Genomic DNA, 20356 nt, shown 5'->3' on the forward strand with positions numbered 1-20356 from the left:
GGGCGAAGAGACAAAAGGAACACCCCCGCCACAAAAGACTTGGGGGTGAAAGAAAAAGACTCAAAAAAAAAAAAAAAAAAAAAAAAAAAAAAAGAATAGAACAAAAAATAAAATAAAAATCTTTCATTTGACATACAGTGAAAGGACATAAAGCAGATAATTAGATAGTGAAAAATCACTGTTCCTCTAAGAATGCTGATAAAGGGAGATATTGGGGATTAAAAAAGTGATGGCAAAATAATGAATAGAAATAAATGAAAGGTGTTATTATACAGATCTGAAAAGACAATCCTGAAAAATATTAACTTGAAAAACTAAAGAGAATACTGAGAATATTAATACAGAAATTTAAAAAAACAAAAAATATAAATAAAAAATTAACACCTTAATCTCAATATGGCATGAAACTTTTTCATATGTTTCTCATCAAGGAGATCAAACAAAAGTATGTACATGGAACCAGCATGTGTGCATCCCCAGAAACATTCAAAGCTTATGGTTATCCTAAAAAGAGTCACATTCCTATACAAAACAGAAAAGTTCCTGATAATGCTCAGGGCTACAATAATGGCAAACTGTCCTTAAAAACATGTGGCTCTAACTTCCACATAATTATGCCAAAAATAGGTTTGATGAGAAAGTGTAATGACTAAATGAGACATCCTCTGAGTCTCTACAGCTTATAAAATCTAAACTGAGACTCTATCTCTAGTGCTGGTAGAAGGAAACCAGTGAAGTAGAAGCTCCAACAGACTGACAGTGGGAGGGGACTGGTGAAGTGGGGGTGGCAGGGTGGAGAGAAGAGGTCTTCATGGAGAACTAGGTTACATGGAAACTTCTGAGATGCTCAAAGAGTTCTGAGATTAAGATATATTAAAAAAAAAAACAAAAATACAACACACAAAGTAAAACCTGTCTCCAGCTGAAAGATGTACAAGAAAAAAAGAGGAATGCTATTCCTTGCTACATTAAAAAAAAAAAAAAAAAGTTAAAATAATTTATAAAAAGGAAAAACTCTCCCATTTGGTTTCTTGCTATCAGAAACAAAGCTGATTACGTTCCCTCCGTCCTTGAGGAACACCAAACTTACCATGTGGTAATGTTATGTTTGCACCATCAATGATTGCTTGTGCCAGTTCATGATCATTGCTCTCAAAAGCATGTGCAGCAGCCTTCAAGGCATCCCAAATCTCTTTTCGGCCTTCAAAAGCTGGTGCGGTATCCCAAAATTCATCCCTCTTGCTGCGCAGTTGTCCATCTGTCATAGGATAATCACTTTTCCATTTTGGTTTCTCCTTTTTCAAAGGCTGGTTACGACCTAGAGCAACTGAGAAGAAAAATAAAAGACTGAGATCAAAACCAAAATTTATAAAGTATATATCAAAAGTTATCTGGTCATTCCCTCTTTTGGATTATTTCATCAAAATTACAGCCAGAAATTTGCCTACTAGCTAATGTGTGCATTCTAAAATTCCGCTTAACATATTCTGGAACTACAAAAGTGAACAGAGACATTAGATGGCTCTGTGCAAAACAAATTGGTAGCTCTTTTCCACCCAGTACACTCTCTCTACAGGATCATTACGAAGAATTACAGGCTGAGGTAGGATAGCTTGAATCCAGGAGTTCAAGGCTAGCCTGGGCAACATCATGAGACTACCCCCATCTCTACAAAAAACACAAAAATTAGCCTGGCATGTTGGCATGTGCCTGTGGTTCCAGCTACTCAGGAGGCTGAGGTGGGAAGTTCACTTGAGCCTGGGAGGTTGTGTTTGCAGTGAGCCATGATCACGCCACTGCACTCCAGCCTGGGCGAGAGTGAGACCCCATCTCACACAAAACAAAACAAAAACACCCAGAGAATTATAGTTGTAACAAACGTACCACTCTGGTGGAGGATGTCGATAATCGGAGAAAGGAGGCTATGTATGTGTGGGCACAGGGAGTACATGGGAAATCTCTGTACCTTCCTCTTAATTCTGTTATGAACCTAAAACTACTCTAAAAAAATAAATATTTTAAAAAATACAATAAAAGTTGTGTTTTGTTCATTTTAAAAGAACTGCCGAGAAGATAAGTGTTTCTTCAGACTATAATAGCAGGATATGAGTCAAGAGACACCATACAAGAGAGGCAAGATACACTGGGAAAGCCAAATGGCAACTGTAGCTTAGACACATGAAACCAGGAAGTAGGAACTGAGAAACTCGAGAGAGGCAAAAGACTGCTTTTCAGTGTCCAGAGAAAGAAAAGCCAAACAACCAGAATCATGAACAAGCTGATTACAGGAATACTTCCTCTAGCATTCTCCTCTCTGGACTTTACTCAACGAACTGTAAATACCTTTCTCTGTAACTCAAACAGGAACTAATTTACAAAGGGTAGAATCAGCACTTTACTTTTTTTTGAGGAACTGGGAATAAAAAGAGATAATCCTTGATTCTAGGCCAAGGGATTAGCTCCCAACCACAAGGAACAGAACTACAATACCCTACCCTAGTTTCAACCCAAGAGAAGAAGAAAACAGAGGCAAGCGCAGCATCTCCCCTTAGAGAATGTTACGTCGTCGTCGTCATTGTTGTAGCAGTAGCAGTAGAACAAGTCTGATACAACATCCTTACATCCAGACACCTACCTGGTATATTATCTGTGATCTATTTCCACAGGTCATACTGACCTACAGAGCTATTCTTAGTTATGGCTCTGTAAGACTATACAGTGCTATAGATAGGAAAGAGTTTGATAGATGGGATAGAAGATAAAAAGAAAATTGAAGCTGGATGAAAAGATAAGAGTGTTGGAAAAGAGTGGGTGGGAAATAAAATGACAAGGTAGGTGGGAAGGAGAGAGGGTATGTGTCAAAATTCAATGTTCTATATTTAATTGCAGAAAGAATACGAATTTTAAAGAAACCATTCTGAAACTGGTTCTAAAGCATCCATGAAATTGACAATTCTCTCATTGGCCCAGGGCCAAATGAAATTTGGGCTATGCAAAACAGAAAACAAAATGACTCCAGACACTGGGCTATCTGTACTCTCCAGGCTATACTCTCAGATAAGACCAACAAAGACTGCCAAGGCAAGTCTCTTCTGTCCTCTCCCCTTCAGGGTGGCACACCATACAACCACCAGCTGTTTTCCACTTAAAACGCTTAGAATTAACTCAAATACTTTTTGCCTTCTAACTTGTCCTAGTGAAACACAAAACAGGTGAGTTCTAAACAGGTGGGAAAGTAGAGTAGGAAACCCATCCATTAAACTAGCAGCGCTGGAAACCAAATCCAAGTCTCCTTACTTAATCAACAAATATGTACTGAGTGTCTACTGGGAGTAACACTACAAGTGTCTATTATATTTAATTCAAATGTGAGAAACACAGTCTATACTAATGATTTTTTCTCTGCTTCTTCTAAATAATACAGATTATGCAGCTAGAGCATAATTCCCTAAAAGATGTTCAGAATATGTCGATAACCACAACCCACTGATTGTACCAATACGATGGAATGCAAGGTAGCCTTTATTTTCTGCTACATTATCGTTTAGATGAGTTAGAGACAGTTCACGGACAACACTCAGCTTACCAGAAGGAGGAAGATGGCACAGCAAGTAGGCAGACTCAGTAAGATTCTATCTAAATGAAGTTTTGGGTCTACCCGAGTATTTCTTTTTTTTTTTCCTACCTATTTCTACAGAATTATCTGATCTCATATGTATTAAATCCATGAGAGATAGTGTAATTTTTCCTGTCATTCTGAGAGAATCACAAAGCATGGGCAAAAATAACAAAACCTCTACAATCTCAGGACCTAAAACTAAAGCAAATGAAAGGAAGAGGCCCTTGAAAAGAGGAACCTAACAGAAAAACAATCATAATAAGGGTACAAAGTAGCTTGGAAAAATTGTAAAACGCCTTCCTTACAAATGTGAAGTAGGTTCATTTCACCTCTTTCTATTTGGCATAGAACAAATCCCATTGGCCAGGCGTGGTGGCTCACGCCTGTAATCCCAGCACTTTGGAAGGCCCAGGCGGGTGGATCACGAGGTCAAGAGATTGAGACCATCCTGGTCAACATGGTGAAACCCCGTCTCTACTAAAAATACAAAAAATCAGCTGGGCATGGTGGCGCATGCCTGTAATCCCAGCTACTCAGGAGGCTGAGGCAGGAGAATTGCCTGAACCCAGGAGGCAGAGGTTGCGGTGAGCCAAGATCGCGCCACTGCACTCCAGCCTGGGCAACAAGAGCGAAACTCCGTCTCAAAAAAAAAAAAAAAAAAAAGAACAAATCCCACAAAAAGAATAGATGATGCATTTATGTTGCTTGAGGAAAATCTTTCCAAATGCATTTGCTATCTATCTATCTATCTATCTATCTATCTATCTATCTATCTGAGACAGAGTCTTGCTCTGTTGCCCAGGGTGGAGTGTACTGGCACGACCAGGCTCACTGCAACCTCTGCCTCCTGGGTTCATGCGATTTTCCTGCCTCAGTCTCCTGAGTAGTTGAGACTACAAGCATGGGCCACCACACTCAGCTAATTTTTTTGTGTGTGTTTTTAGTAGAGAAAGGGTTTCACCATGTTGGTCAGGCTGGTCTCAAACTTTGGACCTCAGGTGATCCTCCCGCCTCAGCCTCCCAAAGTGCTGGGATTACAGCACCATGACAGGCCCCAAATGCATTTTCAAATCTACATGCTGTCAAAAGCTTCACAGTAATTATTCTGCAAAAGACAAAATAAATGTTTGTGACATGAAGGAAGATTACTTTTGTTTGCCTATTTCTGCCTGTAATATAAACATACATAATATAGAGTAACTGTCTATAGAATGTCCATTGTTAAAATGATTAAATCTTTGGAACATAATTACTTTAGTGAAACCACAGAGCAGTGTACAATTTTCACTACAAAATCTGAGGTTTCAAGCTTCATATTTTTGTAATTTTTTTGTATTTTTTTTTTTTTTAGTAGAGACTGGGTTTCACCATGTTGACCAGGATGGTCTCGATCTCTTGACCTCGTGATCCACCCGCCTCGGCCTCCCAAAGTGCTGGGATTACAGGCTTGAGCCACTGCGCCCGGCCTCAAGCTTCATATTAAACTAAATGACTAACTTTTGTTAAATAAAGAATTGGGAAAAAAAATTAGCATTTAGCAAAAGCATTTGAACTATGCTCTCATAAAAACAAGAAAATATTTAGGGTTAAGAGGACTTAAGTTCATATTCATAAAGCACTCATAATGAGTGATATACAATAAAACTGCAAACAAGGGTTTGCTTAATAAGTAAAAACGAACTTGGAGGCACTGTATGAATATCTTTTTTTTTTTTTTTTGAGATGGAGTTTCGCTCTTGTTACCCAGGCTGGAGTGCAATGGCGCGATCTCGGCTCACCGCAACCTCCGCCTCCTGGGTTCAGGCAATTCTCCTGCCTCAGCCTCCTGAGTAGCTGGGATTACAGGCATGCGCCACCATGCCCAGCTGATTTTTTGTATTTTTAGTAGAGACGGGGTTTCACCATGTTGACCAGGATGGTCTTGATCTCTTGACCTCGTGATCCACCCGCCTCGGCCTCCCGAAGTGCTGGGATTACAGGCGTGAGCCACCGCGCCCGGCTGTATGAATATCTTTAAGCCCTTTGGCAAAAATATACAGGCTGTGTTTTTTCTTTTCATAATTCCCAAATCCCTTCCTTAAATGTTAAAGAACTGTCCTATGACTGCCATGCACTTTCTGTGCCTTTATCAGAGCACACTTTCTAGGCATTTGTTCACCAAATCCTATCCTTTGATTTCAGGTGGTATCACAAACCTGTATTTCTGAAAATGCAGTATTTGGACATAGTTATCAGCCTGGCAGCTATGTACCTCATGTTTGTACCAAGCTAAACATTTTTATAAGATACGGAATATAAATACTAAACTGGATTTCACTTTATGCTCTTAAACTATCAGTTTTATCTGTTTCACACATTTTCTGACTGCTGATACCAAAAGAGAGATGCTTGGTATCATTCATAGTACATAGGACTAGATACCATGCTCTAATAGTGATGAATTTAAAGACAGGAAACATCTTTTATTTCCCAAGTTTCTATTTCTCTATCCTTAAACTGCAGGCAACAACCATCTTTAGTTTTCTATGGATTAGCATATGAGAAATAAAAAATTAATAAAGCAACTTAATTAAAAAAAAACACACAAATACAATCTATTTCAGAAAATATCCTTTCCCCCATCAATCCACAGTTACCACTTCTTTCAAAATGTGTCCAAAAGTCATCTTTTTCTCAGAAGCCTCTTAATCATATTCACCCACTCTTTATCTTTCCTTGTAATCTTTATACACTTCTTCCCACTCTGTGACAAATAAATAGATCTAACACACAGAAAACCCAAGGCTTGTTTCTCAGATCTAAATAACACATACTTTTTTTTTTTTTTTTTTGAAAGAGTTTCTCTGTTTTTACCCATGGAGTGGAATGGCTCGATCTCGGCTCACCACAACCTCCACCTCCCGGGTTCAGGCAATTCTCCTGCCCTAGCCTCCTGAGTCGCTGGGATTACAGGCACGCGCCACCATGACCAGCTAATTTTTTGTATTTTTAGTAGAGACAGGGTTTCACCATAACACATACTTTTAAATATTTTTACTACATAATTTAAAGCATTTTACCAAAAACTCTTTTTCACATTTTATTGGTAAAAATTAATCATTTTTGAAGTTAACTATGATTATAATTGTTTTCCTGTTTTGGGTTCCTCTTTGAAAACCTTAATTTAATGATGGGACTCTTCAAATGAAGAAAGAAGAGGCCATAATGCATGGACAAGGTAAAAATATCAAGATATGACTCAAGCAACAGCTTTAACAGGTTGAAAACTGGAAGCATCAATTCCCCTAAGACAATAGCATGAGAGGAAAAAATGGAATATTAGAACTCTTCTGTAACAGACAGTGCTAATCTAAAAGGACACTCACAAATATTCACATAAATTTAGAATGCACTATCTGTACACACATATATATATATACACATGCATGCATAATACATATATTACATTTATCTAAAGCAACTAACTGCCAAAATAAAATTAGGGATATGGGAATTAAAATGCCTAAAATGCCAACAATCAATACCATATCCAAAATCTGCTCTACTGTTTGAGAATTTAAAGGTAGAAGAGACCTTAGATTGTACAATCCAATATTACTGTCAGAAAGGAAACTAAGATTTAACAAGGATGACTTAAAATAATGAGCCTATACTAGAACTCACATGCCCAAATTCAAATTCAAAGTCCAGATCTCACCATGAGCACAGTGCTATTGTATTTTTAGTAGAGACAGGGTTTCACCATGTTGGTCAGGCTGGTCTTGAACTCCTGACTTCAGGTGATCCACCCACCTCCCAAGATGCTGGGATTACAGGCATGAGCTACCGTGCCTGGACTGATGAAATCCCATCTCTACCAAAAATACAAAAATTAGCCAGGTGTGGTGACGGGCACCTGTAATCCCACTTAGAAGGCTGAGGTAGGAGAATCCCTTGAACCCGGGAGGCAAAGGTTGCAGTGAGCCGAGATCGAGCCACTGCACTCCAGCCTGGGTGACAGAGCAAGACTCTAACTCAAAAAAAACCCCAAAAACCAAAAACCAAAAAACCCAAAGTCCAGATCTCTCTTTCCATTATACCTCTCCATGTTTTACCCCTTTTTTAAAACATAACAAATCAATAATGAAAATTCACTCTAAATAAAGAATATGCTGAATTGTTTTTCTACAGAACTGATCTATCCATGGGCTTCATTATGGCCAACAGAATGGTTGACTGGACAAAGGAAAACCTCATAAAGGAGAAACACCAGCTCCTTAGAGCCATCCAATCTACCACCTAATCCATGTTGTAGAGACACCATGATGATGAAAGAGGAATCTTACAATAAAAAGGGGTGATGTGGTTTTATGGTCGATCACTTTCAACTTATAAGTACTCAGCATCTATAACAAATTAGACACTAAGGATCACATATAGAAATATCTGCCTAGATAAGTTAGACACAGCATTTTCAGTGCTATAATTTTATTTAAAATGAAATAAATTGAACTGAACTTCTGCCATGCTTATGTCCCACAGCTTATCAATTGAAGCATAATAATTTTAAAGGCATTAACATAATTTTAATGTTTTTGAGGTGGCTTTATTGGGGGTGGAAAAATTAACATAATTTCACAATGACTTCCTGGCCCTAATCCTCAGAGTGTAAGTCCACTTAACAATGATCTGAGCGTACAAACAGGCACCATTTGTAAAGCCTACTGCAACATAGTACGTTCAAAGGCCACCCCCAACCCCAGTACTTTTTTACTATAGCTCTCAGATCTTACAAGACTTTTCTTAATGGGCGAGTCTTATTAAAAGTATTATGAAAGCACACAATTAAGTCCTCCCCACCCCAAAACACAACTTTATTGAGAAAGATAATATAATATAAAATTGGAACTAAGAATATGGTGGCCTAGGCAGTTGGGTGTGGTAGCTTATGCCTGTAATCCCAGCACTTTGGATCTGTCGATCACTTGAGCCAAGGAGTTCAAGGTCAGCCTGGCAGCATATTAAGACCCTGTCTCTATCATAAAAATATATATGAAACCCTGTCTCTACTAAAAATACTATACATATATATATATATAAAAGCTAAATATTACTAAAAATACTATATATATAAAAATATTATATATATAGCATTTTAGTACTATTTTATATTATATAAAAATTTTATATATAAATTTAATATATATTTTAAATAAAATTTATAAAATTTTTTTATATAAAATAGTACTAAAATGTTATATATTTTATATATTTATAACATATGTATTTTATATTATATATTTATATATAATTTTATATATATATAATAGTATTTATATATATAAAATAGTATTTTATATATATATAACATATAAAATACCATACATACATATATGTATGGTGTGTATATATATATGTATGGTATTTTTGGTAGAGACAGGGTTTCATCATGTTGGTCAGAGTTTCCTGAGTCCTGAGCCCTGAGCCCCATACATGTATGTGGGGCTCAGGAAAAATCCACAAGTACCATAAAGCAATAAGACATAAAATACAGGCTGGGTGCGGTGGCTCACATCTGTAATCCCAACACTTTGGGAGGCCGAGGCAGGCAAATCATGAGGTCAGGAGATCGAGACCATCCTGGTCAACACGGTGAAACCCCGTCTCTACTAAAAGTACAAAAACTAGCTGGGCGTGGTGGCGTGCACCTCCCAGCTACTAGGGAGGCTGAGGCAGAATTGCTTGAACCTGAGAGGCGGAGGTTGCGGTGAGCCGAGATCGCACCATTGCACTCCAGCCTGGGCAACAAGAGTGAAACTCCGTCTCAAAAAAAAAAAAAAAAAAAAAAAAAAGAGGCAGCAAAACAATAAGGTACTCCAGGGACCCTCATATGACATACATGTATATATATATGGTCTCATGTTAGGTGATCATATTCACTCACACACACACACACACACACACACACACACACACACACACACACACGAGTGCCACTGCACTCCAGCCTGGGTGACGAGCAAAACTGTCTCAAAAAGGAAAGATGCCCACTCTATCTCCACTACTATTTGACACAATTCGCAAACAGTGTCAGATGCAAAATCAGAATAAAACAACTAGAAGTTTAAGAAACAGAAATAGATAAAACTAGTTCTAATTGCAGATGATATATCAAATCTGCAATTAGATATAATTAGATTATATATATATAATTGCAGATGATATGATATAGTTTGATATCCGGTAGGGCCAGGTATTATAAAACCTCTGTAATTTAAAGTGTAAGGCTTTTGTGATGCTTGTTCTCACTATGGTAAATAAAAGTTTTTAAAAAAAAAGAAGTCTAAGGCTGGCTGGGTGTGCTGGCTCCTACTTCTAATCCCAGCACTTTTCAAGGCTGAGATACAAGGATCACCTGAGCCTAGGAGTTTGAAACCAGCCTTGCCAACAGGGAGAAACCTTAACTCTACAAAAAATACAAAAATTAGCTGGGTGTAGTTGTGTACACTTGTAGTACCAGCTACTCGGGGACTGAGGTGGGAAGATCGCTTGAGTCTGGGAGGTCAAGGCTGCAGTGAGCTGTGACCATGCTACTGCACTCCTGGCAACAGAGGAAAACCCTCATGAATGGCTTGGTGCCCTTCCCACAAGATCTGGTTGTTGAAAAGAGTACGACACTTCCTCCTCTTTTTTCTCTTGCTACGTGATGGAATGGCACCCCATATGCCTTCCACCATGATTGTAAGCTCCCTGAGGCCCTCACCACGTGGTCTGTAGAACCACCCACCAAATAAAACTCTTTCCTTTATAAATTACCCAGTCTCAGGTATTCCTTTGTAACAAGGCAAACAGTCAGACTAACACACTATATTATCATTGTCATACCTAAGAAAATTTAAAAAAAAATTTTATAACATCTATTATCAAGTCTTATTTAGATTTATCCAACTGTCCCAAAATGTCTTTCATAACTTTTTCATACCAAGTTCCAATCAAGGCTTATATGCTGTCATCTGATATAGGCCAGTGTTTCTCAGCTGGGGACAGTTTTGCCCTCCAGGGGATATTTGGCAATGTATGAAAACATTTTAACTTGTTCCTTTACCCTTACCTATACCTACAAAGGCGGCCCATCATGTTCTCCATGATGCTTTACAAATACCTATACCTACAAAGGTATAAGTAACAACGGATACCACGATGGGCTGCCATCTTCCTGGTTTACAAACAGTTACCTTCTTGGTATGTCCTCAGATGGCAAGGAGAAATCACCTCTTTCCTCTCTAGCCATGTTACCCACGGTGCTTTAGTATATCTATTGATGATCCTTACCTGAATCAGCTACTGGGTTGTGAAAGGGTGATTCTTCTAAGTGTGTCATTCTTTTCATCCTTGAATAATAGCATTCTTTGGTAAGAAAAAGGTCTTCCCTCATTCCTTTTCTAGTAGTATGTAAGGATTCATGAACTTTTATTTAGTCACTATATTAAAATAAATTTCAGTCACTATGTATGCTCCAAAATTGACCCACATTGTCTCCTTCAATTGTTTTTTTGTAGAAACAGGGTCTCACTATGTTACTAAGTCTGGTCTCAAACTCCTGAGCTCAAGTGATCCTCCCGCCTCAGCCTCCCAAAGTGCTGGGATTACAGATGTAAGCCACCATACATGGTCTTTTTGTTTTTGTTAAATATTTAAATACTTTCAAAATATAACTTTTTTGAGGGAAAAATCCACAAGTACTATAAAACAATAAGATATAAAATACAATAAGTTACTCCAGTTCTGACCCTGGTATCACTTACCAATAGTTTATACAACTGAAGTTCCACATGGCTATAGATTGTATGTGTGTCCCCACAGAATTTGTGTGGTGAAGATCTAATACCCAATGTGATAGTATTTGGAGGTGGGGCACTGAATGGGACTAGTGACCTTATAAGACTAGAGAGGAGAAAGATGATTTCTCCTTGACATGTGAAGACACAGCAAGAAGGTAACTGTATGTAAACCAGGAAGATGGAGGCACTCATCAGATACCAAATCAGCTGGAAACTTGACTCAAACTTTCCAGCCTCTGGAATTGTGAGAAATAATTTTTTTTTTGAGCGGGAGTTTTGCTCTTGTCGCCCAGGCTGGAGTACAATGGCATGATCTCAGCTCACTGCAACCTCTGCCTCCAGGTTCAAGCAATTCTGCCTTAGCCTCCTGAGTAGCTGGGATTACAGGCACCTGCCACCACACCCAGCTAATTTTTGTATTTTTAGTAGAGGTGGGGTTTCACCATGTTGGCCAGGCTGATCTCATGTGTGAATCATGGATTTAATGAGCCACCCCAGATGGAACATTGGGAATGTGAAGTGAAAGGGATGCAGATTGGTCAGAAAGAAGACAGGTTGTCAGACTTCTTCTTTTACAGAATAGGACCACAGAGTTATATGGCTGAGAACATGCACTATTTTTCAAGATATGGGAAGAATGAGTCTGAAGGCAAATCGGAGATCAACAGGGTTGCCTCCTTGGTTTCAAAAAGGGAGACCATCATCTTGGGTTTCAGCATGAAAGAAACACTGATCCAGTTTCAAGGTTCTATTTAGGCCCAAGCCTAATCTTCCTACATATTCTCACGCTCCTTGAATATTAAAGCTGATTGGGTGCATTCTATAGTGAGAATCCAACAACTGAATGGAGATATGGAAAAAATACCTTCTTCTATGGGGTAGTGGTTATTTTGAGCAAAAATCGATTAAGTCAGCAATAATATTTTAAAATAATGCTAAATTTTATATGATAAATCAACTTATGGCAAAACTGTTTTCCCTTTCCTCCCAGTTTTTAGTGTTAAAATATCCTGGACATTTGGTGGAGGTCAGGATATTATAAGCCCACCAGAGTCTATCTCCCTCGCTGATTATGCCCAAAAACTTGGGAAATGGAAGAAAATCGGTTTTGTAGTCTTTTAAGAGTTCCTAGCAATAGTTGTGGTAAGGTGGACACATAAAACTCAATAAGAAAATCTATTATTTTAGACAAACTAAGAAAAAAGGTACTGTGGAATATGAGGAAAATATTTTTTTCTCCCTCTGCATTTTACCACTTTACCCCAAAGGCAGTTGCAGTTACATGGAACCACCTGGCAGTGATGGCAGTAGCAACTCTGAGAGGAGCCTGTCTTTCTAGTTGGTAATGGAGATCGGGGGGGGGAACTGCAGAGCAGAAACAGCTAAAGAAGAGAATACCCTAAAATTCTGTGTTTGAACTGACTCAAGTTCCACATTTACCTCTAACCTGTGAATGCATGGAACAGTAACAAAACAATACAGCCATGGTTCTCTGAGAAATAAATTCTGTTTAGGAGGCCAAGGCGAGTAGATTGCTTAAGCTCAAGAGTTCAAGACCAGCCTGGGCAACATGGTGAAACCTAGTCTCTACTGAAAATACAAAAATTAGCTGGGTGTGTGGCGCATGCCTGTAATCCCAGCTACCTCGGTAGCTGAGGCAGCAGAATCTAAACACAGGAGGCAGAGGTTGCAATGAGCAGAGATCACACCACTGCAATACAGACTGGGCGACACAGACACTGCCTCAAAAAAAAAAAAAAAAAAAAAGAATTATGAGTGGGCGTGATTATGGCTGTAATCCCAGCACTTTGGGAGGCTGAGGCAGGTGGATCACAAGGTCAGGAGTTCAAGACCAGCCTGGCCAACATGATGAAACCCCATCTCTACTAAAAATACAAAAAATTGGCTGGGTATGGTGGCGCATGACTGTAGTCCCAGCTGCTTGGGAGGCTGAGGCAGGAGAATCCCTTGAACCTGGGAGGTGGAGGTTGCAGTGAGTTGAGATTGCACCACTGCACTCCAGCCTGTGTGACACAGCAACAATCTGTTTCAAAAAAAAAAAAGAAAAAGAAAAATTCTGATATAAATCACCACTCTAGCCCCACAGTAATCTAAGTGGTGCATGTGCTGTGCACAAAGCACAGCAAAGGCTTTGAAAAGGGAACTGACATCAGAACCACTAGCAACAAAAGGAGAGGCAGAATATGCTGACTAAACCTAGCAGGTGTGATTGTCTGCTAAAACAAAACAAAATCAAAGTTCTCCAGATTTTTATAAGGAAACAGATTCTCACATAATATTCAAAATGCCCAGGACTTAATCCAAAATTACTCAACACACAAAGTGCCAGAAATATGTGACCAATTTTCAAAGGAAAAGACAATCAGCAAATGGAAAGCCCTGAGATGATCCAGATGTTGAAATTATTAGACAAAGACTTTAAAGCAGTTATTATAACCATGTTCCATGGTGGGGTAGGAGAGGGAAGGGAACTCTTAAAACAAATGAACAGCGTTGTTAGCAGAGAAACAGAAACTCTAATCAAGAGTCAAATACAAATTTCAAAAATGAAAAACAGAAAATCTATTTTCTATTTCCCAATAAAGAAATAAAAAATAGAAACATTTAAACAATCCAAATAAAGGCAGAAATCAGAAAGCAAAGGAACAAAAATGAGAGGGAACAAATAGAAAACACGTAATACAATGTCAGACCTGAATCCAATAATATCAGTCACTACATTAATATAAGTAGTCTAAAATAAATTTTAAAAAGAAACACATTGTGAGATTGTAATTTTTTTTTTCCCCAAGATAGAGTTCACTCTGTTGCCCAGGCTGCAGTGCAGTGGTGCAATCTTGGCTCATTGCAACCTCTGCCTCCCGGGTTCAAGTGATTCTCCTGCCTCAGCCTCCCTCATAGCTGGGACTACAGATGCATGCCACTATGCCTGGCTAACTTTTGCATTTTTAGTAGAGATGGGGTTTCACCATGTTGGCCACATTGGTCTTGAACTCCTGACCTCAACTGATCCGTCCACCTTGGCCTCCTAAAGTGCTGGGATTACAGGTGTGAGCCACTGTGCCTGACTGAGATTGCATTTTTAAAGATGCAACTACATGCTGTCTACAAGAAATTCCTGTAAATATGTTAACGTAGAGAAGGCAGAAGTAAAAGGATGATAAATAGCATTATAGGATGATAAACAACATCATGCAAATGCTAATCAAAAGAAAGTTTAAGTGGCTATACTGGCATCAGACAAAGTAAACTTCAGAACCAAGAAACAGCTCTAGAGATAAATAATAGTAAGAGTCAATTCACCAAGATGACATGGCAATATTAGGTTATGTACCTAATAAAAGGCATCAAGCAAAAACTGAGAGAATTACAGAAGAAACAGGTCAGGTGCAGTGGCTCACACCTGTAATCCTAGCACTTTGGGAGACCGAAATGGGAAGATCACTTGAGCTCGGGAAGTCAAGGTAAAACTATGATCACACCACTGCACTCCAACCTGAGCAACACTTTCTCAAATAAACAAAAAATAATCACTACCACCAAAAACAAAACAAGAGGACTGCAGTGGCTATATTTGCAAACAATAAAATAGACTTTAAGACAAACATTTTCACTAAAGGTAACAAGGAACATTTTGTAATTAAAGGGTCAATTCATCAGAAAGACATAACAATTACACACAACAGGACCCCAGAATATCTGAAGCAAGCACAGAATTGAAGGGAGATACAGTTCTACAAACAACCCTTGGAAACTTCAATATCCTACTTTCAATAATGTATGAAACATCTAGACAGAATAGCGATAAGGAAACAGGAGACTTAAACACTATAAACCAACTAGGCCTAACTGACATATAGAACATTCTACCCAAAAGGAGCAGAATACACATTCTTAAAGTCACATGGAAATTCTCTAAGATAGACTATATATTAAACCACAAAACAAGTCTCAATAAACTTTAAAAGATTGAAATCATACAAAGTTATCTTCTATGATTACATGGAATGAAGCTAAAAATCAATAACATGAAAAACTGGAAAATTCACAAACATAAAAATTAATGCACTCATACAGTGAATGGGTCAAATAAGAAATCACAAGGAAATGAGAAAATACAATGAGATGAATAGAAGTGAATATACGGCATACAAAAACTTATGAGATGCACTGAAAGCAGTGCTCAGATTTACAAATGTAAACACATTAAAACAGAAGAAAGATCTCAATGAATAACTTAACTTCATGCCTCAAGGAACCAAAAAAGAACAGACAAAACCCAAAGGTAAAAGAACATAAAGACTAGAGCAGAGGCTGGGTGGGATGGATCATGCTTATAATCTTAGCACTTTGGGAAGCCAAGGTGGGTAGATCACGAAGTTAGGAGTTCGAGACCAGCCTGGCCAATACGGTGAGACCCTGTCTCTACTAAAAATACAAAAATTAGCTGGGTGTGGTAGTGTGTGCCTGTATACCCAGCGACTCGGGAAGCTGAGGCAGAAGAATTGCTTGAACCGGGGAGGCGGAGGTTGCAGTGAGTAGAGATCACGCCACTGCACTCCAACCTGGGCAACAGAGTGAGACGCTGTCTCAAAAAAACAAAACAAAAAACAAAAAATTAGCCAGACCTAGTGGCACTCGCCTCTAATCCCAGATACTCAGATGGCTGAAACATGAGAATTGCTTAAACCTGGGAGGTGAAGGCTGCAGTGAGCTGAGATTACACCACTGTATTCTAGCCTGGGTGACAAAGCAAGATCCTGTCTGAAAAAAAAAAAAAAAAAATTAGTTGGGTGTGCTGCTATGTGCCTGTAATTCTAGATACTTGGATGGCTGAGGCCAGAAGATCACTTGAGGCTGGGAGGTGGGGCTGCAATGAGCCATGATTGCACCACTGTACTCCAGCCTGGGTGACAGAGAGAGATCCTGTCTGGGAAAAAAAAAAGATTAGAGCAGAGATGAATAAAACAGAATAGAAAAACAATAGAGAGTCAACAAAATCAAAAGCCCTTTAGCTAGATTAAGAAAGAAAGAGAAGGCACAAATAACTAAAATTGGAAATAAAAGTGGGCTATTACCAATCTTATAGAAATAGAATTAACAGCAGGGCCAGGTGCGGTGGTTCATGCCTGTAATCCCAGCACTTTGGAAGGCCGAGGTAGGCGGAACACTTGCAGTCAGGAGTTTGAGACCAGCCTGGCCAACATGGTGAAACCCTGTCTCTGCTAAAAATACAAAAAATTAGCCGGGCATGATGGTGTGCACCTGTATTCCCAGCTACTCAGGAGGCTGAGGCAGGAGAACTGCTTGAACCCAGGAGGAGGAAGTTGCAGTGAGCCAAGATGGCACCGCTGAACTCCAGCCTAGGTGAAAGAGACAGACTCCATCAAAAAAGAATAGCAATCCTTCTCAAACTCTTCCAAAAAATAAAAGGAACACTTCCTAACTTATTCTATGAAGCCAACATTACCCCAATACCAAAGCCAAAGACAACACAAGAAAACTACAGAGGAACAGCCCATAAGATATATGCAAAACCCATGCACAGTGGTACACACCCACAGCCCCAGACACACAGGAAGCTGAGATGGGAAGATCACTAGTTTCAGCCCAGCCTGGTCAAAACAGAATATGCAAAAATCCTCAGCAAATTATTAATACCAGCAAACTAAATGCATAAATATTATACATCACAATCAAGTGAGGTCTTTCTCACGGCTGTAAGACTGTAAGAAGAATCTATGTGGCCGGGCATGGTGGCTCACGCCTGTAATCCAAGCACTTTGGAGGCCAAGCCGGGAGGATCGCCTGAGGTCGGGAGTTCGAGACCAGCCTGACCAACATGGTGAAACCCTGTCTTTAAAAAAAAAAAGAAGAATCTATGTAATATGTCACATTAATAGAATTAAGGGGGGGATCCCATATGATCATCTCAATGCAGAAAAAAATCAGATAAAAATTTTTTCATGACAAAAACACTCATAAAACTGGTAGTAGAAGGAAACTTCCTCAACATAATAAATGGTCTTTATTGAAAACCTATATGTAATGTCATACTCAATGAAGAGACACTGAAAGGTTTCCCTTCTAAGATTAGGAAGAAGACAGAACTAAGGATTTCTTGTTGTTGTTGTTTAAACAAAGAGAGAGAGAAGAAAAGAGAGATCCTATAAGCAGGATTATAAAGAATATAATTAAAATGTATATTCTTTAGCTAGGATTACAGGCATGTGCCACCAAGCCTGGCTAGTTTTTGTATTTTTTGTGGATATGGGTTACACCACGTTGCCCAGGCTGGTTTTGTCCTCAAATGATCTGCCCATCTCAGCCTCCCAAAGTGCTGAGATTACAAGCCACCACTCTTGACCCAAAATGTATATTCTAAGTACCTGTATGCTTCATTGTACAATCAAGCAAAAGAAAAAAAAGTTACTATTATTTGAGAACTCAAAACATTTAAGACATGTTAGAACTACATAATATACAAAAACATCATTTAAATATATCTCATCAATATAGAAATGCACTAACTACAATGCAAATAACTAGCTTCATCTCAAAGCAGGAGTTCTGAGGCATTCAAAATCTTAGCGCATACTTTGTCACTGTGCATGACAGTATAACCATAAAGTAATGAAACTGTATACCAAATGCTACATCTAAATGTACATCCAAATGCTACTAATTATGTATAATCACAATATATTTATACAGATATATCCTAAGTTATATATGTATACAGATATATCCTGAGTAGATAAAGGTTGATGAGGCATCCTAAGTCCAAGGAATAAACAGAAGTATATTAACATTTCACACAAATAAAAAAATCAACAAGAAGGAGAAACTAAAATGGAATACAAATAGAAATAAATGAACCTAACTATTTCAAGTGAATAATATAACTACACTAAAGGGGTATGAACCTAATTCAAATTTTCAACAGTTATTTTACTCCCAGTCCAAGGAAAAAAGAACTATAACAAAAATTGAACTCTATAAATTTGTTTTTCACAATGATATGAATTAGCACCAAAACTGTGTGTATTCTTGGGTTGAACATCTAAGTAAATGTACTGTGGAAATCAGGAGCCAGGTTTTCACTAGAGAAGAGAGTTATAAATACGGATCAAAGAATGCTAGAATGAACCATATAGTGTTAAGCTGTAATTAGATGTATTAGTATGAAATCCACTGTGGTTTTTGTTGTTTGATACAGAGTCTTTCTCTGTTGCCCAAAAGTGTTGTGGCACAATCTTGGCTCACTGCAACCTCCACCTCCTGGGTTCAAGTGATTCTCCTGCCTCAGCCTCCCAAGTAGCTGGAATTACAGACACACATCACCATGTTCAGCTAATTTTTATATCTTTAGTAGAGACAGGGTTTCACCATGTTGGCCAGGCTGGTCTCGAACTCTCACCTCAGGTGATCCGCCCACCTCGGCCTCCCAAAGTGCTGGGATTAAAGGCATGAGCCATCACGCCTGGCCAAAATCCAGTTTTTAATATATAAAAATATGTAGATATGTGTTATATGTGGGTGCATGCAGGTCCTAGCTCTTACAACTGAGAGAACCTAGAGGCAACGACACTCCAGTAGTACTGAGCACAACATCTAGAGTCTAGATCATGGTTTTGTTTTTTTTTTGAGACGGAGTTTCGCTCTCGTTACCCAGGCTGGAGTGCAATGGCGCGATCTCGGCTCACCGCAGCCTCTGCCTCCTGGGTTCAGGCAATTCTCCTGCCTCAGCCTCCTGAGTAGCTGGGATTACAGGCACGTGCCACCATGCCCAGCTGATTTTTTGTATTTTTAGTAGAGACGGGGTTTCACCATGTTGACCGGGATGATCTCGATCTCTTGACCTTGTGATCCACCCGCCTCGGCCTCCCAAAGTGCTGGGATTACAGGCGTGAGCCACCGCGCCCGGCCCGGTTTTTAAATATTCTTCTTCATTAAAAGGAACCAAGCATCCCTGGATGAGTTCAGGGCATGGACAAGTAAAATATCAGATGAGTCTTGGACATTTGTTAGGACAGAAAGTAAAAGCTCAAATAATGAAGGCATGTCCACATATTAAAGGAGCCAGTTTGGAGGAGCTCCCACTGCCTAATGTTGTACAATTTGAGCATCAAAAGACATAACAATACTTAACAGATTATAACCTATTTAATAAAAAAGAAAATATTGAGTCCATATCAATTATCAGTAAGTAAATGAGGAACATAAGAGAGCTCTTTCTTACATTAAAATGCCAATTAATAATTCTAGAAGAAATGATGGAATTAGGAAGTAACCATTGGACAACCATTATAACAACTGTTTCATACACCATCAATGGATGCTAAAACTACTGTCTGTTTTCTAAGAAACAAAATATTTACATAGATTTAAAATCTTCCCATACAATACTTATCATTTGCATTAGGAAAAAAGTTAATTAGGTAAAGTGCGTTAGGAAAAACAGTTAAATTTACAGAGAAGAAACTTGTGTGTCATCCTAATGGTATAACAGGGATTCAAACCAAGACTGACTCCAAAGTTCACGTTCTTAACCAGTAGGACTATCCTATCTCCTTACTTTAGGAGTTACTTGAATAAATGTTCAACATGGATCTTGATTTTTACCAACCCTCCCAAAGTGAAGCTGCATTATCCACCTATCTAAGAGGTCTTAAGGCTCTGTAAAACTTCAAAGATGTGAACCCAGGCTTAGGTTGGCCTTTTTTCCCCCCGTGTCCTGGTGCTTGAAGATAAAACTGGCAGACAGGAAGCCACTGGCATCAAAGACATGATGCCCGGGGTACTAGAGCTCTTTCCCTCTGCCTCCAGACATAATAGGGAACGCACATACCTGGTACCTGACAAGAAAGGGAGTGGCATTGATCTTTAGTGACCA

At 38.8% G+C, this 20356-nt stretch overlaps 1 protein-coding gene and 1 non-coding gene across 3 annotated transcripts in view; both read right to left on the reverse strand.

Annotated features, from left to right (window-relative positions):
- UBTD2 (ubiquitin domain containing 2) overlaps window positions 1–20356 on the reverse strand; it is a 76838-nt gene that overhangs the window by 24829 nt on the left and 31653 nt on the right. For both annotated transcript variants that reach the window (XM_032260351.1, XM_032260352.1), the window contains exon 2: window positions 1091–1327. In XM_032260351.1, coding sequence (XP_032116242.1) covers window positions 1091–1327 — 237 coding nt within the window. The remainder of the gene's footprint in view (window positions 1–1090; window positions 1328–20356) is intronic.
- Window positions 20191–20335, reverse strand: LOC116538166. Its single transcript, XR_004263531.1, has one exon. It is a non-coding gene; the product is annotated as a small nucleolar RNA SNORA57 (small nucleolar RNA).

This window comes from Sapajus apella, unplaced genomic scaffold, assembly GCF_009761245.1.
Source record: "Sapajus apella isolate SASKATOON/1434 unplaced genomic scaffold, GSC_monkey_1.0 scaffold117, whole genome shotgun sequence".
In the NCBI taxonomy this organism is placed as follows: Eukaryota; Metazoa; Chordata; class Mammalia; order Primates; family Cebidae; genus Sapajus; species Sapajus apella.